This window comes from Armigeres subalbatus, chromosome 1 (genome assembly GCF_024139115.2).
Source record: "Armigeres subalbatus isolate Guangzhou_Male chromosome 1, GZ_Asu_2, whole genome shotgun sequence".
NCBI classification, from domain to species: domain Eukaryota; kingdom Metazoa; phylum Arthropoda; class Insecta; order Diptera; family Culicidae; genus Armigeres; species Armigeres subalbatus.
In genome coordinates, this window is record NC_085139.1 from 143,929,013 (window position 1) to 143,949,247 (window position 20,235).

At 42.8% G+C, this 20,235-nt stretch overlaps 1 protein-coding gene across 2 annotated transcripts in view; it reads left to right on the forward strand.

Moving 5' to 3' along the window:
- The window catches only part of LOC134205207 (hemicentin-1-like), a 495,388-nt gene that overhangs the window by 398,464 nt on the left and 76,689 nt on the right, over window positions 1–20,235 (forward strand). For both annotated transcript variants that reach the window (XM_062680249.1, XM_062680250.1), the window contains 2 exons: window positions 5,069–5,228; window positions 19,577–19,746. In XM_062680249.1, the coding sequence (XP_062536233.1) occupies window positions 5,069–5,228; window positions 19,577–19,746 (330 nt within the window). The remainder of the gene's footprint in view (window positions 1–5,068; window positions 5,229–19,576; window positions 19,747–20,235) is intronic.

Sequence of the window (20,235 nt, forward strand, 5' to 3'; positions counted from 1 at the left end):
ATAACGATCCAGTCATTGAAGAAAGTCTGTTTGTCAATAATTTCATTAATAGTTTGTAGTCCGTATTAAGCATGCTAATTGGGCGGTAATTATTAAGATTTGTAAGGTCTCCTTTTTTTGGGATCAAAACAATTATCCCCGTTGAGAATTCCTTTGGGGGGTTAGCTCTGCCACTTAAATAACTATTCAACACTGCCACAAGCTCGCACTTCAAAATATGGAAACATTCAATGTAAAACTCATAAGTGAGCCCATCTGGACCAGGTGACTTTTTTTTAGTACACTGTTTTAATGTTGTGAGCAACTCATCCTCAGTTATGTCCATCATCAGCTCTCTAGCTTCATCATGATTCATGGCCTTCGAAATATTATTCAAAGGGTTTGAATCGATGAATGTAGCCGAATCAGATACGTCACCGAACACAGTGCTAAAATGATTTTGTATTTTCCTTAGACAACTGTTTAGATCGTTGGATAACGATTCGCTAAAGTGACCTACGGATTCTCGCGACTGATACTGTTTCGAGACTTGGAAGATACTTTGCCGTTCACCATTTACAACTGTACTATCGTTCATTTTCTGTTCGAAATTTGTCAACCTCTGTTGTTCAATTTCCATGAGCTTTGATTTTATGATAGAAATATCTGTTGTCAAGTTTTCTCCTTCTGCTTGTCGATCTGTTAGATTTTGCAGTTTGGTATACAATGAACTTTTCTGTAACACTATCGTCTGGTTCATACGCCAGCTTTCCCCTTTGAAAAAACTTCTAACCTTCGCTTTGAATACAAAGTTCCACCATGAACTAAGATCCGATTGAAACAAATGGCGCATTTTCAATCTTCCATACTCTTCTTTGAACCGTTCAATTACCCCTTCATTTTTCACCAATACTGGGTTGATCTTCCAATATCCCCTTCCCCTAAGAATCAGATCTTGCTGCAGCATTTTCACCTTCAGAAAAACGGCTCGATGATCCGAGAAGGCAGTTGCGATTGTACTACATCCAGATACACGTTGAACGAAAGCTTCCGGCGCATAGAACCGGTCTAAGCGTGATGAGCTTCCGGCGCGTAGAAATGTAAACTCTGTTTTTTTCAACTGTTTAACGACATCCTTTAAGTGACACTGTTCAACTAAACTTCTTAACCCCAGACACACATTTTTCACCGCACTATTTGAATCTGAACTATCCAATATACAATTGAAATCTCCACCGATTACCGAAAACTCACATTTCGATTTTGTGAGGTGTACCACAATTTCGCTACGGAAGAACTCATCACGAAATCTCTTCTTGTTCGTTCCCGAAGGTGCATAAATGTTCACAAAGTTGATGCCGTTTACAATTACCGATATTATTCGACCTGAAGGGTCGAGGATTGGATGTTCAAACTGAGTTCTATTTCTCAAAAGAATGGCTGTCCCTACTCTTTCCTCACTGATGTTGACGATAGCAGTATAACTAGGTATAAAACTAAAGTTTTCGTAAGCGACTTCCTGCAAAAGTGCAATATCTATGTCATGATTCTGCAGAAAATCTTTCAATAAAGACTTATGAATTGGGTTGTTAGTACTGTTTAAGTTAATGGTTACTACATTGAATGTGTAATCCATTGTGTATTGGTTTTCCAGTGAAAATTATTGTTTGTTTTTTGCGTGTCTAGACCGAGATCGAGAAGACTGCATCGCTGTTAGATCCTTCTCCGGAGCCACAAGAACTTTCTTGATCACCGGAACCGTGTCATCAGACCCAGAGGCAGACGAGTCTGAACCAGCGATTCCTTCCGCTTTTGTTGATGGCTTCTTTTTGTTTCTTGGCCTTTTCTTACCTTTTGGATCTTCTTCAACCTTACCCTCATCTGCCTCCATGTCATCGCCCTCAGGTACGTCTTCAGTGTTTGCTGTAAGTTGTTTTCCCGGATCCGACGTGCATTCACTGTTTTCCGGTGCAGATGGGTGCTTCTCTGCATTCGGATCGACTTGATTCACTTCTGCTCCTCTGGCTGCGGGGCCCACCTCTGCAATCGACGGCTGTTGCGACGGTGCAACTGGACCTCTTATCACACTTTGAGCGTATGATCTACCTGCTGCTACCTCAAAGCGATCGTTCACAGTGACGCGTTTCGGACAATTCGTTTTGATATGTTCAGTGCTTCCGCAGACGAAACACTTACTTCTCATTCCGTCATAAAACACTCTGGCCTGAAAATGCTGAATGAAAATCTGCGCTGGAATCTGATGTGAGTTCAATGTGTATGCCGCGCACTCCGTTTAGGATGGGGTACCCAGTGTCGACGCCGTATCGCTCTCGTACCATGTGCTGTATCTTCCCATACTTGGATATGGCGGATGCCACGTGTTTATCCTCGATCTGGAATGGGAGACCAAAAACTCGTACATACTTGGAATTTCCCCGGGCCGCTTCCAAAGTTACCGGTGTAGTTTGCCCGTTGTCATACTGGAACGGAGATGGTCCCAGACTTCGAACTAACTCCTGTTTCATTTGCTACTCTGTTTTGAACATCACGTAGACTGAACATTCCTTCGGTTCCCTGAACATGGCACTCAACATTTCATTGGTCTAATTTAGCTTTCGGAAAAAAGCAAAAATCTCCTGGTCTGCAGGCATTTTGGATTTTGCTCCAAAAACAATCTTCAAACAGTTCACATGTACTTGTCTGGATTCCATTTTGCCACGCTGCGGCACTAGCCAGTTTGAATTATATTAGAACAATAGACACAATAGATGCTATTATCAGATTAAATTTCTATCTTCGACCACTTGAACCATACGTGTGTTGATTTCGGCTTCTGGACACGAACTGAACAACAAAATTAGTATGGCATGCAAGTATCATCGTGTGAGACTAATAATATCTTCTTTGTCTTCTTTTATGGCTCTACATTTCAACGGGAGCTTGGCCTGGGTTTCAACTTAGTATTTTCTCATTCAATAATTGAAATCCTTTCTATGCCCGCCATTGCATGAGTAGGTATCTTGTGAGGCAAGTACAATGGTAGATACACTAAGCCCAGGGATTCGAGAAAGTTTCTCGCCCGAAAACATCCTAGACCTGACCGAGAATCGAACTCGCTATCTCCGGATTGGCAATCAGGAAGATTGGATAATGAAGATAAACAAAAAAAAGTACCTCGACTTTACAGTTAATAACTAATAACAACACAATATTCTTTTATTGGATCAGGAAGAGAAACGAAACACGGAAACACTAGAGTTAGCTTATCGTGGGTTGGAATAATAAGGAAACAGTGAGAAAAAATTAATATGCTTATGCTCTTCTGCGTCGACAGCTGCTAATGACTGAAAGGCACGCATCGGACGACCACATTCCAAACACCCAACTATGTGATGAAGGTATATGTTTTTGTTTGCTCACTGATGTCACAATGCAATCTGGTGATAGGGCCGTCGCGAAACTTTGAAACGACAGATGGCTGCAGCTTTGATCAGTGTCTGTTTTTGGGATGATTTTGCATTAAATGATCAAATAATATCAGACTGGGCCACGAGGGCAATAAAATCGAATAAACCAGGATGATGAACACCGATATGGGTCTCCAGTTAGCCTTGTGAGCAAAGACGCAGGTAGCCAATCCGGACACAGTATTATCTATCTGATCTAGGATGTTCTGGGGTTGAAAAGTTCTGTTCTGTTGGATGGCATGCCAAGTTATAATTAGAGTGTAGAGCCATTGAAGCAGAACGTGGATAGATAAGGATTTAAAGCTGTGTATCTGGGAAACTGTTTGGTCTTCAGTTGAAAGAAAAAATAGGACTGTAGAAATATGCAAGCATAATTAAAATACTTTGACAAGTGAACACTTTACAAATATCAAATAATGGTAACCCATTATTATAATCGCTCTGCATGAAAACCCGTTTTGGAAAACATGAGATTATAACATCTACCATGGGTATATGCTACTTACCTAGCAATTTGCATCCCAAACTTTGACGCTCAACGTTCGTCGACCACGTATTCCTGGTGCACGCCAACGCTTTCTTGTCGCTTCGTATAAAACACAAAAATATAACGTCAATCCCTTAGATATGGTATAAGACAAAGCGGAAAATGCTCCCCTATTCCGCCAAGTAGAGTAGGTGAGACTTTAATGCCCTTCCTCTCGGAAAAATTGAAGTGGCTTACAGCGTGTGAAGAGCAGCTTTTCTCCTTCGGTGCTTTTGTTTTTTCCCGAGCACGGTATGATTTGGGATATCAAGCGAGGGCGTTCCGCGCGCCAGGGACGGATGTTCGGGATCGGTTGATTTTTTTTCCGTCGTTTTCCAGTTTTGAGCGCGCTGATAGATTGACTCTGGCTTTTGTTCTTTTCTCCAGTAAGTCACAAAGTACCATTCTAGTGTAGCGCTGCCTTTTGAATTTCCCCCAAGAAGAGCTTTTGGCAGTTATTGGTTTTTATTCACAGCAAACGAACGCTTTTTTCCTAATGGAAGAATCATCGCAAGTAGGGGCGTATGAGGAGAGCTTACGGTTGTTTGATTTCTCATCACCAGAGGATTGATGTAATTGGATCAGTCGTTTGGGAGATATGCTGCTGAGGCAGGCACTTCGAAAATTAGTCCGGAGAATTGTTCGTGGTATATCGCTAGAAGATTAAGCCGGGATGAGGGGTAATCTTACGGTTTGTGAATAGAAGACCCTCGGGTGAATCCTGAATGATCCGGGAAGCCACAACCACAATTTCCCAAGAGGCCTGGGAAAGATGCGTTTGAAACGTTTTTGTTCATCGCTGGTGAACTAATGAGGGAAAAGATTTTGGGATTGAGTAGTCTTTTGGAAGCGTTTTAGATTATAGCCATCAAAGCGGTGGTATGGAATATATGCTTTGCTTTCGAGGAGTTTTATTGGTAGCGAGGATTGTGTTTTTTATAAAGTTATTGATTTCGGTTATATTGCAAACTATTGCGATTGTGTACTGCCTGTACTTGCAGATATGTCATATTTTTACTGGACTGGCGATAATAGACAGTAAAGAGAAGTTTAAAACAAATTTATACATAATTTTTTTTCCTAATCACATTTTCAGGGTAACGAGTTACATCACAACGTCGCAGCCGGTGTCATCTTGTCTGATCACTCGTTAGCTCTGCAAGGAGTTTCGCGAAGCCTGGCTGGCGAATACACATGCAAGGCTGCCAACACCGAAGGTCGAGGAACCAGCAATAGAGTGGAGCTTCGTGTTCGCTGTGAGTAATTTATGATCTTGGAGAACTTTTTATTTCATTGCTCTATTTCTTAAACTGTTGATAAGAAGGATTTTTAAACGAAAGTTAAAAATCCTTTAAATTATTTCTTTGTGTGTTCAATCCAGACACAGTCATCACAATAACGTATTAGATGCCGTGTAAGATGCTAAAGTGGAGGCGATATAGGTACTACCTCATACATGTACGTATATGACTTCCATTTTGGAATCTTATGTTGCATCATATACGATTTTGTGTTTACTGGGGAGGCTTTTAGTAGCTGAACAGTGACGCTTGGCTTCAAAGCAGACTAGCTTAAGGTTTGAATCCCGCTTAACACCATCCCTGGTCTGCAAGGAACGCATCGATATATTTTTTCATTGGCAATTCATTTGACAAAAAGGTGGGAAACTGTTTTTGCTGTTAAAAAACAATTGCGCTAGTTTCATTTTTAATTATTGAGTCTTTTGAAAGAAAGTTGTCAAAATTGTTTAGGCGAACTCTTTTGCTACGGACGGAGTGAGCTTGTGGAAAAAATCAAACGAGATTTTCCTTGCAGAGCAGTGAAAATCACTGGTCCTGATTGCATGAAACTCAATGCATTAATTAAAACGTCAAAACATACCGGTTGTGCGAACAAAAGCAATCGATGCGTGTATCCAATTTAAATATCGGTTATTCGATTTGCCGGCGAAAAATGGCTGATGAGCGAGCGTAGTTTCCGCCATTCACTGGAAACGGATATGGACCAGGGCGTATCGCACAGAATTTAGCCTTTCCATCACTATGAAGCTTCGTTGAGGATACACAGCAGACCGGTTCATCATGCCATCGTTCATGGCCATTGACATATGGAGGGAGCAATAATTGTGATAGAAGTGGAATGGCCAATGAACATCAAACCAGTCTAATAAATCCTCACACGTTCACACAGCGACATGAATTGTATTTAATCGAATAATCGAGTTGAACGTTTTCGGCTGTCCCTCAATTGACTGTTAATTTGTTTGGGCGATTGTAGCGAATCAGATTGCAAAATTATGTAATTTCATGCTACGCTGCATCCACTGGGATTGATTTACAGTTTTTTTTTATTCTGAAAGTTAATCTAGCGGTGATTGCGGCTTGTGTTTTTAAACAAGACAAACTCGTTAAAATATTAATGCTTCATGCTGACCAAATGTAGGCGGTTGACAACTCTGTAAATTCAAATTATTTTTACATAGCGATTTCAAAAGGATACCCTCACAAATATGTGGTTAATTATATCAAAAATTGTAGTACCTGTGATTTTCACTTTAATATCTTGACTATGCACTTTCACTCATGAGCGCCTGCGGTGATATCTCATTCGTGCCGATTAACCGCAATGGCTTTGACCTTTACCCGAGTTAAATTTCCATTCACACCCACCTTTGACTTGCTTATTAAGGCTGCGATGTCATTTCAATGATTTCTCAGGAGGCCCCAATTAGCGCTTTATTACAGAGAAAAGGAAAGTGACCAACCTTTACACATTTAATAAAATTGAATTGCATGATAAGATATATTTTGATGACATTTGACTCGTCAGCTCATAGCTGAAGCCTTTTCCACAAATTAATCCAATTTTGATTCATAGTTTTGTTTTCAAAAACTCGAATCTTACTGGATTTCTCCAAGTAAGTTTCATTCATGTACACATACTCTAAACCTGACATTATCGTATTTCAGATCAGTGTCCCCAAGCATGTTCATGGCCAGTAAAATCTTTTGGTAACAGATCCTTCTGATTGATAACTTTGCAATCAGGATTGATAAATGGCCCGGAAGAGAATACTTTTGAATCTGAGTAGACCAAAGTTAGATGGGTACTTGGCGAAAAGGAGGTTTCAAAACTTATTGCAATATGATAACAGTTTAAAATTAACCAGGACAAGCTACTCAAATATAGACTATCCGATACCGTTAGTTCACTACTTGCAATTCCTGAGCCAACCCCTTGTCTCGAAACGGATTCGGCGGTTTAGCGATGCTCGTGGCAACCGACCTACGAGGAGCCTCTCTATTGTCTCCTCTCTTGAAGCATCTTGAAGTAATGATTTATTTTAGAACGCTAGAACGTTGCACAGGGTATTTACCTAGGTTTTGGAGGATGAGGCTCTGCCGCAGGAGTGGATGTGTGGACGTGTATCTACAAAAATGAAGCTAACCTGGATTGTAGTAACTACCGCGTACGCCTACGTGTATTGCTGAACACCACTTACAAGCAGGGTTGTAAATTTTTGGCAGCACTGGATGAAGGTGATGTTTTTTTATATCATGTTTTTATTTTCTTCCTGCTTTGAAATCAACCTCACATTCCCGGAGAGGCAGAAAAGTAAACAACAGAACTCACATCACCCACTGCGCCGCGAAGATGAAATTTACCACAGCAAAATGTACACATTCACCCAGCAAACTGAAAAAAATTCACCACGCGTTTAAATGGGCCACTCGCGGTCATACGGTAAAGCGCGAATTGAGCAGCCTGTCAGAGCGACTTGTGAGTGGCTGAATGCGAAATTGAACTGTCGGTGTTGGAAATGATTTTTCGGCTGCACCCAGTCGCACTCACCACGGCGGCGATGAAAGTGACTGCAGATTATACTGAGATCCATGTTTTTCACTGCATTGACTGTGAAATATTTCTACCCTGCTTACAAGGTACTCTTCCAAATTTTATGCCGTCGAGTAGCACCAATTGCAAGATAATTCGTGCGGTAGTATCAGGTGGGACTCATGGGCGAACGCTCTACCACGAAACAAGGGATTCGTCTTACGGCTGCTATGATACAATGGATCGAGAACACTATTGCGGCAAATGAAAATACACGGATCTCCGGATAAACTGCAACGGTTGATCAAGGTGCCGTGAATGAAGACGAAAACGTTTGCGGTAGGAACCGAAAGATCCCGATCACGGAGACCAAAACTAAGGTGAATACCAGAGTCAGTACGAGTAAGCCAGTCATTTTCGGTAAATTTCGAAATCGCCAATCCGGAGATGGCGAGCCCGATTCTCGGTACGGTCTAAGAAGTTTTCGGTTTGGGAAGTTTCTCGACACCCTGGGCATAGTGCATCTTTTTAACTTGCCACACAAGAAACATACTCATGCAATGACGGCCACAGAAAAGCTATCGCTTAATAACTGAGACAATGCTAACAGAATACTAAGTTGAAAAGCAGGCCAAGTTCCAGTTGGAATGTACAAGAGAAAATAATAAGACGAAGAAGAAGATTTCCGATGAGTTTCTCCTTGAGGAAGTTTCCAGCAAATGCCAATATGTCTGAGATTCTCCATTTGCTGAGTTGGTGTAATACTTGTGGCGTCTAAATCCAATTGAGCGCCTTCAAAATCTCAAGAGATACCAAATCAGGCGTTCTGAAGAACGTCTCCCAGACCAGCGATTTAGCCCCCGGTTCCGTAACCAGGACGGAAGGCATTCTGTTGGAAGCCAAATCTTCGTCGTTTCTCGTGTACATGATGGTTGACTAGCTTCTCGACAACCTTGAAAACGCAAGAGATTAGCGAGACAGGGTGGTATTTTGGGGCATCCGAAAAGGCTATCCACTCGTCTGGATAAATTTTGTTCGACCGGTATCGTTGACCATCTGAGCAAGAATACTCCCCGCTAGTCCTGGAGACGGTGAATGACAGCTCGGTGCCAGAGGCTGGTTAAACGAAGAGATCGACAAGAGATTTGGAAGCTCACTAGTGAAAAGGATCTGGTGGAATTCGGCTGGATTGCAACTTTTCGAGACAGTTGGAGGTCTCCAGTTAATCTTGCGAGTAAAGACGTAGGCCAATAATGACGGGCATAGAAAAGTTTTCAATTAATACCCAAGTAGCACACGCAACATCTTCCTAAAAGCACTTTGTTTCTGTTCAGTTTCATTAAAGGCATTGAAAAAACATCAAAGCAAGGAAAAGTTGCATCAAGATGTCAAAAACGTTCGAATTGTGATCAATGTTTCATTAACCTTCTGTCTGTGCTCAAAAAAACTTACGTTGTCTGTGCTCTGGGGTCAAATTGACCCCAAATTGAAATTGCTATAACTTGTTTAATGTTTGGCCAATTTTGGATTTTTTGGGCTGTTTCGAAAGATAATTTAATCATCTTTTAGATCGTTACCAAAGATTGATTATGGGTGGGCGGGTACATCGCGGGGAGGGGTTTTAGTGAACAAGGGTACAAAAACAGTGATTTTTCATGATTATTTTACTTATATCCGAAAATCCTACCCATTTTGAACTGCAACTTTTTTAAAAAGGCTATGCAGGAAGGCATGTGCTTTGGCATGTGGCGTTGATAAGTTTAGAACTCGGCCGCCAGGTGGTGCTATATTTCAATTCATTATTTTAGACTACTCAAGATATTCCGATATATAGAATTCTCCTCAGTGTAAATATTCTTATCGCACAAATTAAAAAATGGGAAGAAGTGCTCAAAGCACCGCTTTGTAGTGCTAGACATCCCGAACAATGTTGCCGAATACAACTTGGGTGTAGGTATGAGGGATCTCAAGCTAAAGCAATATTTCATATATGCAAGAATATTGCAAGTACACTAGCGCCGCCTATTTGTAAATTTCCTTATTATTTATTCCGTCACATGACAGTCTATTCCCACCAGACGAACTTTGTTACAGACGTCATCTTTACAAATTTCAAAATTGTGCGATAAGAATATTTACAATGAGGAAAATTCCATATATCGGAGTTACTTGAGTAGTGTACAATAATGAATTCAAATATACCGCCACCTAGCGACCAAGCGCTAAACTAATCAATGCCTCATGTCAAAGCAGACGCCTTCCTGCATAACCTTTTTGAAAAGGTGCAGCTCAAAATGGGTAGGATTTTCGGATATAATAAAATAAGCATGAAAAATCACTGTTTTTGTACCCTTTTTTACGAAAACCCCTCCCCGCGATGTACCCGTCAATCCCCTCCCGTAAAACCCCTCCCCCCACCTATAGTCAATCTTTGGTAACGACCTGAAAGATGATTAAATTATCTTTCGAAACAGCCCCAAAAATCCAAAATTGGCCAAACATTAAAATAGTTATAGCAATTTCAATTTGGGGTCAATTTGACCCCAGAGCACAGACAACGTAAGTTTTTTGAAAAAAGGACACTGTAGCGCATATTTTCAAGATTTTTCAAGCGAATTTGCACCTAGGAGATAGATCTCGGCGAGTTTTACCAAACTACCAAAAATTAGGAGAATCGGTTGAAAACTAAAAAAATGGCAGCCACTCAAAGTGGCCTGGGGTCATATTGACCCCAGAGCACAGACAAAAGGTTAAAAATGCAATGCAGTACGTGTTTGACATTTGGAAACAAACAAAAAAAGAATACTGCACTTCATGTTGCAAACACGAAACAAAATCATTAAGTTGCATATTTTTTACCATGTAACTTCAATGCGTCTTTCAAAATTTAATTGTTTGTTTAAATTAAATTGCAGATAAGTTGAATGTGTCTTCATGTTTAATTTAGCATAGTTCAACGTTTTGACAACATACAATTTTTTCCTGTTATGGTGCAATCAAGTAACAGAACACTCGAGTACAAAACTTCATAATCGTATGGTTTTTATGGTGCGTTAACTTGCAGTGCCTTCGAAGTGTTGAATGGTGCTGTGGTAGAGTGAAGGACTATCAATCACAAGATCCATAAATCGAATCCAGTTTTTAATATTTTTATTTTATTTTTGTCCGCTGTAGTATTTTGCAACAATATTGCAATTATACTGCAATCGAAGAATGTTTCCGTAGGCTCCACCTCTTGCGCTTTTTAGATTGCAAGAGAGTTATATTTGATGGTACATACGCAAAGATTGTTTATTTCCAAGTAGTTGCAACACAGTGAAATGTTCAGTAGTGAAACAATTTGTGCTGCTTGGGTAACTGAGGAAGTTGAAAAGCAGTTGGATGTAGAGCCATTGAAGAACAAGAAGAAGTGCTTTTAATTTTTAGCATTCGATGCGTTTCGCCCGACCATGAATGGACGTCCAGACCGGCTGCTGGTTTGTGCAATAGACTTCCCAGTAGCATCCGAGACGAACAGAGCAAATTTTGATAGTGCAAACAAAGTCCTGATCGGTTTTGGTGGCCTGCGAGAGAAGTTAGGAATGAAGCGTGGACGATGAACATTATTGAGAGGATGTTGCTCCCAAAAAGATCAAGAGATACTTCCCACACGCTTAAAGTCAAGTACACATCGCATGAATAGTTTCCACACATTACGGCGACGCCTTGGCCAACTCTCACTATGAGTGAAAATTTTGTGTGAAACACGAGCAGTCGCTGTGTAATGTCTCACATGTGCATGATATGTGTAAGTGAGTTTGCCTCGAACTGTCAAAGTCCCTTCGGGTCGCTATGATGGCGAACGGGTGCAAAATGTGAGGCAAGAAATCGTACTTTTTCGGAGGTTTTTCTTTTTGCTTTGATGGCGAAACAAAAAAATGTGCGAATACAAGCATCGCACTTTGTTTTGTTGATCGAAACGATTGGAGAAGCCTCTGAATAAGTATGGAAAAATTGGGAAAGTTTTTTGATCACCGTACATGACTCAATCATTATTGATTTTATTGGCATTTATCGGTGAGTACAACATCTAAAGCTCAAAGTAAGAGGGAGCGCAACAATGAAGAACAGTATGGATAGAGTGTCACCATGCTACTACCCAAGCCGTTCCTGGGTATGAAGCGAACAGAATTGAAATTTCAACAATGGCCTGTTCTCAGAACTGCATCTACTAAAATTTCAATTTCTGTTCGCTTCATACTCGTCGCTCGCTTGTGACACCTATCCATACTGTTCTTCATTGTTGCGCTCCCTCTTACTTTGAGCTTTAGATGTTGTACTCACCGATAAATGCCAATAAAATCAATAATGATTAAGTATGGAAAAGTTGGCTTACTTTACCATCAATTTGAAAACATACAATTGAGGTTAGGTTCGATTTTCGACTGCTCTCTCGCTGTGTAAAATGAACTCACCTAAAATCATCGGCTATCGGTTACACAAAAATGAGTAACATCGTAATTACTCATAATATGAGTTGTTCCAGGAGAGGCCCGTTTTGTGTGAACGGAACACAAAAATATGTAAGTCATTTTAAGCGTGCACTTAAGTGCGGGGAGAAAAAAGTGACTGGTGGTGGTCCATTGATGACGGTGGCCGAATGGCCGCCGAAGAAGGTTGATAAACCATTGTTGAGCGGCACCATGTCAACCGACTTAAAAGCTTCTAATATGTCGACACCACGGGAATCAGACTTTGGATTGCCCCAAGCCGGGTGGTGCGCGTTAATATTTCCAGGAAGATAAGGGAGAGAAAAACATCGAGAATGTCACTCACCCTGTTTCTAATGCCTGGTGGTGGACCGCATGGTGACTTCTCTTTTGCATGCTACCTCGGAGACGGACTCCAACGACTGGGATGTTCTGGTTGAGCTCAAAGGGGATGATCCGAAAGACTCCTAGTCCTACCCAATGTCGGATGTTGGTTATTCCTCCGAAGGAGCGATCCATAGAGCCGGAAGATATACGGTTAATCTCTCGTTTTTTATCTTTTCTTGTTAATTTTGAAAGAAAGTAACTTCAGTTGCTGACCCAGAAAGGCTACAAGCTGGATTGTGAAAAATTTCGAGCGATCACCATCTTTAATGCCGCCAACAAAGTGATATTCCAGATCATCTTCCGTCGTCTGTCACCGGCTGACTGACGGCTGCTCGACAACGGACCAGATCTTTACTGTACGGCAAATCCTTCAAAAATGCCATGAATACCAAGTCCCAACGCACCATCTGTTGATTGATTTCAAGGTGGCATACGACAGTATAGACCGCGTAGAGCTATGAAAAATTATGGACGAGAACAGCTTCCCTGGGATGCTTACCAGACTGTGTGAAGAATTTCGGGAAAACGCTCTAAGACAGCGGTTCTCAACCTAGGGTACATGTACCCCTGGAGGTACCTTCGCTGCCCCTAGGGGGTACCTCGAACAAAAATGCCTAATGGCCTAACCTCCTTTCAAGAGGCTCGGAAGCCTCCTTTCAAGAGGCTCGGAAGCCTCCTTTCAAGAGGCCCCGAAGCCTCCTTTCAAGAGGCTCGGAAGCCTCCTTTCAAGAGGCTCGGAAGCCTCCTTTCAAGAGGCTCAGAAGCCTCCTGTCAAGAAGCTCAAAAGCCTTTTCTAGAGACTCAAAAACCTCTTTTCAAGAGGCTTGAAGCCTTCTTTCAAAAGGCTCGGATGCCTCCTTTCAAGAGGCTCGGAAGCCTCCTTCCAAGAGGCTCGGAAGCCTCCTTCCAAGAGGCTCGGAAGCCTCCTTCCATGAGGCTCAGAAGCCTCCTTCTAAGAGGCTCAGAAGCCTTCTTCCAAGAGTTCCGGATGCCTCTTTTCAAGAGGCTCGAAAGCCTCCTTGCAAGAGGCTCGAAAGCATCCTTCCAAGAGGCTCGGAAGCCTCCTTTCAAGAGGCTCGGAAGCCTCCTTTCAAGAGGCTCAAGCCTCCTTCCAAGAGGCTCGGAAGCCTCCTTCCAAGAGGCTCGGAAGCCTCCTTCCAAGAGGCTCAGAAGCCTCCTTCCAAGAGGCCTCAAGCCTCCTTCCAAGAGGCTCAGAGCCTCCTTCCAAGAGGCTCAGAAGCCTCCTTCCAAGAGGCTCAGAAGCCTCCTTCCAAGAGGCTCAGAAGCCTCCTTCCAAGAGGCTCGGAAGCCTCCTTCCAAGAGGCTCAGAAGCCTCCTTCCAAGAGGCTCGGAAGCCTCCTTCCAAGAGGCTCAGAGCCTCCTTTCAAGAGGCTCGAAAGTCTCCTTCCAATAGGCTCGGAAGCCTACTCCCAAGATGCTCGGAAGCCTCCTTCCATGAGGCTCAGACGCCTTTTTCTAAGAGGCTTGGAAGCTTCCTTCCAAGAGGCTTGGAAGCCTCCTTTTAAGGAGCTCGGAAGTCTACCTTCAAGAGGCTCGGAAGATTCCTTCCAAGATGCTCAGAAGCCTCCTTCCAAGAGGCTCGGAAGCCTCCTTCCAAGAGGCTCGGAAGCCTCCTTTCAAGAGGCTCGGAAGCGTTCTTTCAAGAGGCTCGGAAGCGTTCTTTCAAGAGGCTCGGAAGCGTTCTTTCAAGAGGCTCGGAAGCGTCCTTTCAAGAGGCTCGGAAGCCTCCTTTCAAGAGGCTCGGAAGCCTCATTTTAATAGGCTTAGAAGCCATTTGTAGAGGCTCGAAATCTGTCTTTCAACATGCTCGGAGAAGCCTTGTTTCAAGAAGCTCGAAAGCCTCTTTTAAGCGACTCGGAAGCCTCCTTTCAGGAACCTCGAAAGCCTACTTTCAAAAAACTCGAAAGCCTTTTTTCAAGAGTTTCGGAATTATTCTTTCAAGAGGCATGAGGACCTTCTTTTAAAGAGCTGGGAAGCATTAAAAAAAAAACTCAGAAGCCTCCTTTTTAGAGGCTTGGCCATCCCAAGTAATAGCTATGGCTTATTTTTATTTACTGCGAAAAAATGGGGGGTACCTCAATAAATGCAAACGTTCGAAGGGGTACCTCTAAAGAATAAGGTTGAGAACCGCTGCTCTAAGACAAGGTGATGGGAATTCGTGCCTGTTGTTCAACGTTGCGTTAGAAGGTGTCATGCGGAGAGCCGGTGTAAAAGTCAGGGTACGATTTTCAACAGATTCAGCCAATTTATTTGTTTCGCGGATGACATGGACATTGTCAGCCGAACATTTGCAAAGGTAATAGAACTGTACACCCGCCTGAAACGAAAAGCAACAAAAGTTGGACTGGTGGTGAATGCACCACCATGCAAAGACAAAGTACATGCTCGTAGGCGGAACCGAGCGCGACAAAGCAAGCCTGGGAAGCAGTGTTACGATAGACAAGGATACCTTTGAGGTGGTCGAGGAATTCATCTACCTTGGATCCTTGCTAATGGCTGATAACAATGATAGTCGTGAAATACGAAGGCGCATCATTTCTGGAAGTCGGGCCTACTACGGCCTCCAGAAGTAACTGCGGTAAAAAAAAGATTCACCACCGCACCAAATGTGTCATGTACAAGACGCTGATAAGACCGGTAGTCCTCTACGGACATAAAACATGGACACAGCTTAAGGAGGACTTGCAAGCCCTCGGAATATTCGAGAGACAGGTGCTTAGGACCATCTTTGGCCGTGTGCAAGAAGACGGTGTGTGACGGCTGTTGTTAATTAACAGCTTGATCAGCTTGACACGAGTGCTTCGATCAGTGTTTTTCAATTCTGCTGGTGTTTGGCCGCTTAGCAGCCATTTCGATAAATTTCGGAGAATCGTTTCTGTTCCGTCTGTGCGTTAGTGCGCGTGTGAACCCGGTTTCGTGCCCGTGAGTCCAGCGTGAGTTGCCACGGTGTGGAATCCGACGCGCCCCGGCAACTCCAAATCGTACGACCTCAAGGTAGCAATAGTAAGCTCCTACCAGCCAACCCCTTCTTAATACGCCGTTCAGTCGAGGCATTCATTGGCGGAACGATTGATGGAGCAGCCAAAGGAAATCGTGATGCATCCTACACCTTAAAGGTTCGTAGCAATGTACAAGTCAAGCGTCTGCTTGAGATGCAGCAGTTGAGTGATGGCACCCCAATCATCGAGCACCCACACCTCAACATCTCGAAGTGCGTGGTGTCGTGTATCGAAGTGATGGACATGACAGACGAGGAACTTTTGACCGAGCTACAAAACCAAGGCGTGAAGGAGCTCTACAGAATCAAGAAAAGAGACCAGAACGGTAAGCTAGTGAATACCCCCTCACAGGTACAGTAATCCCTACGGCGGTGAACTTCAGCTGGATTCACTGCCCAACTCGACCGTACTACCCCAACCCGCTGTGGTAACAGCGGCACGTACCATCCGGTAGAGATGACTAGACCCTCTGACGACAGCACCATCGCACCAAGGCCAAGGCAGCAATGTCCCGATAATCCGTACTGCAAATTTTGCCGAACGAACTCGCACCCTACTGTAACCAAGTGTTACAAGATTTTTAGTTTTTTAAATGTGCTAAATGTATTTTGTTATTGTCACGATCCTAAGGTTTTTAAGTGTTGGGTTAGTAATGTTAATAAATTCAAAAATTAAAATTATTTTTAGTAGCGTTAGTGTTTTTGTAAATTTGAATTGTATAACAGTAGGGTAAATGATCCAATAGTGGAGGAACTAAGCACGTTCCAACACTATTCATTTTCCCAGAATTATTCCAAAACTTATTTCGCTTACCTTGGATATATATTCGATAGTTTTCCTCATCTATTTTAATGGAAAAATGCTTCCGTCGCATGCATTCCATGTATTCCGTACTAAAATGACAACTCCAATTATTGGTACATTGTTCCAATAGTTGCGGTATTTTTTAATTCGTGTTCCTATAGTTGCGAATCCCATTGTTTTCTTTCGGGACTCGCAACTATAGGAACACTACCACAACTATTGGAGCAAAGGCGAAAATTTAGTAAGGTATTTTGAAGATATTTACCAGTTTATTAAGATAATCAATGCTGTTTTCACTGGGTTTGTATTCTGACATAACACTTTATTATTGGACGTAGTGGGTTGCTGCGTTTGATTATTAGATTTTCCGCATACTGTACTACCGCAACTATAGGAACACCCACGACTATCGGATCATTTGCCCTAGTGTGGGTACAAGGAGACATGTTGAACATCAGTGGGTGCAATAACACGACATGCAGGCGCCCGCAAATCCCGAAACAAAAGGGGGTGGTAATAAAGAAAAACTTCATCTTGGGATGGATTGAGGCGCAATGGAAATCCGCCATCCATCACTTTAGTTCTGGCGTTCGTGTGCTTCGGATCGAAAGAAGTAATTTTTCAAAGTGTCCTAGTGATAGAGTGAGTGGTTGAAATACGGGTGTGTGATTAAGTTCGATCAGGTACGTGCATGGTTTAGTGCAACCCGACTTAAATTAACTTAAAACTAACGTAAAACTAATGACTAGTTGCGTTCAGTACGGCATTTGATTAAAGTTTTCCCGTTACCCTCACAGGACCTTTTGTGGTACCTCACGGTACAACGCCATTTTGTATGCCAACCTACGGTTGGCGAAGCACACGATCGGCCTAGTGGTCCCTAGCTGGCCACTACGCCTAAACCGTAAAGGACGTCGAAATGCTGTAGCCGTGCGCGGCTATAATTCGTCAAAGAGCGATTCCTCGGGCCCGAATCGGTGCCCTAACCGTAAAAGAGAACTCCTCTCGGCAGAGTCATTCCGGTATCGTCCTGTGCTCTGCCGATGTAAGCCAAAGAGGGGAGACGCTAGCGGGACAAGCAGATCGCACCGTCAAGGCAAAACGATCTGCTGTCCGATCCATCAGATTATTCTTCCGACTACCACCACCCGCGGGGACCCAACGGCTACAAGATCTTCGGCGAGCGCTCGTCCATCGTCATCGAGAACACCAGCAACGCGACTTCAACAGTAGCAGTACCGTTTCCGGTACGTCCTTCATCCCCACAACTTCCAATAAAACGCCCACTGTACACGTAATCAATAGTTCGTTCAAATTAATTTCCACCCACACGCATATTCAATAAAAACCATAGTTTCCACCCCAATAGCTAGTTTAAAAATAACCTGAGTAAGGTGACAATAAGGTGCACGTTGTTCGCGAAGCCCCTCCGATTGCCCAGTAGTAAGCCGACCTTGAGACCCAGTTCGAGGGGTCACTTGCTATTGAAAAGTTTACCGCGAGCTAGAGAAGGGTAAAACTACCTCGAGCCGGAAATGCCCGCGCTACCTGAAGGAAGTTCAAATACAACGCGTAATGGTTGACCGCGGCATCTCATTCCCCCAAGCCAAACGCGAAATCGAGACCAGCTCCGGCAACAACACACAACACCACAATCGATATGATGTACAATATCAAAGTTCCAACCAATGATGTCACACGGCTTCAGGAAGAATTGAAATAAAAAGAGGCGACCATCCAAGACTTGCAAGTGAACAAACTCGAAGAAGAAGTGGTTTCTGTGGAAGACAATGAAGGCCTATTTTGACAACAGTAATCCCGACCCAAGATGGTATTTAATATACGGTGAGGAGGAGCAAGAAGAAGAAGAAAACATGGACATCACCGCAGAAAGAATACCAAAACGCAGCCACACCAAGTGCGACTCCAGCGAAAACAGTGATTCCGCTAATGGATCCTCTCCCAAGCGCAATGCAAGCAAACCCAAACGAGCTCGGTGGTCTAGTGGCTACCGCTTCTGTCTTATAAGCAGGAGGTCGTGGGTTCAAATCCAGGCTCGCCCCTTTCCTACTTTGTATTTCTATTTTAGTCTTGTTTCATGTTCTACCAATACCAAAACGGTTCATACTGTTATAACCTTCCACACTAACAAATCCAAAAGACCTCCCGTGGCACCTATGAGAGGTCGAAAAGTTCTCTGCATCTTTCTTAAGTAGGTGTCCAACTAACCATCCTTCCCCTTCCTCAGCATTCGCAAGGAGGTGGCCAGGACAGATCTCGACTATTGGAAAGTGCATTCCATCTAAGAGATGGTGATTAGTCCCAAACCAATATATGTGGTAACGGATGAAAGTGATGCTACTCTCATACAATAGTCTAATGCTTAAACCATGAAGTTTGAGCCGTCACTCGACTTGCTTGGACTTAGAAAATATTCAACCTAACGATCCTCCGAAGCATGGCCATTGATCCGAAGTGACACATCATTTTCATATAGCTAAATTAAGAAAAAATCATTATGTTTGAGCTGTCACCCGACCTGTTCAGACTCAACTTTGCAAGTGGAAAAATTCCCGATAGCATGATTCGCAAATATTTGATGCATGAAATTGAAATGGCCAAATCCGTAAGATCCGGTGGAAGTGAGTGCGTGAGTAAAACATGAACTAAGTCCAAAATTTGAATTCTTATGAACCCATTAGTTAAAGGTGAAGTTTAGTTTTTTTCTTTCAATTTTGAGAAACTTGGCCAATAGAGGTTTCGATTCACAAACAAAAAATTTAAAGCATAACTTAGTGCATCCATGCCTAAAATTTGAATCACCTGCTTGATTCACAGTCTTACATGCGTGGGACTTATAACATTGATATAGGTCAGCCACACAAAACCTACTTAGGTATTATTCGGTTTTTCTCATGTTTGCTTTACAGAGTAAATACCACCGCACGCATTTAAACACTTTATCAAGTCGCAGTAGAAAATGAAGCAAAAGGCGTATGTGTGTCTACAGACAAAACTACTCCTCTCATTCACCAAATGTTTTCATCTCGATTTACCCTACATTGTGTCGGTGTGTTTTATCAATTGCAGATGCGCCAGTTTGCGCAACGGACCGTGAAGAACTGCTCGGTGCACTCAAGCATGAAACACTGCAGCTCAAGTGTGAGGTGGATGCATCTCCCCCGGCGGAGTCTTTTCATTGGACGTTCAACTCATCCGGTGAGCAAACAGAGCTACCGGCACGGCTCCATTCCAGCGAGGTAAGTTTTTCCATCCGTTGATTTTTTTGCCCTGGCCCGATCGAAGCGGAGGGAAACTCGTGGGGTCTGAGTGATAGTTAATTATCTCACTGACAGACGCTCTGCACATAGCTGCTGCTGCTGTGCTGTTATTAGAAGGTGTCGAATAAATTGTCATTTTATAATTGAAAACGAGAGCCTCTGGCATCCGGTTCGGGTCTGTTGCTGCCAATTTAATATTGGGAAATTAATTGCCGAAAAATCAGTCCACACAGTTGGGAAAATGGGGAAGTGACCGATGATCCCTGATGGGGCTCATTGCATATACAATTACAGCTTTGAATACACATAAAATTGCAATGAAGCTTGTAAATACTAAACTTGTTAACAAATTTTTCGCTCCATTCCACAGAAATACATTAAAAGTTGAAATAAATGAAGGTAAATTTTGTAAGATGAAGAATTTTGTATAATTTTTGATTTGATATAACTGCGTTCTATGCATATACA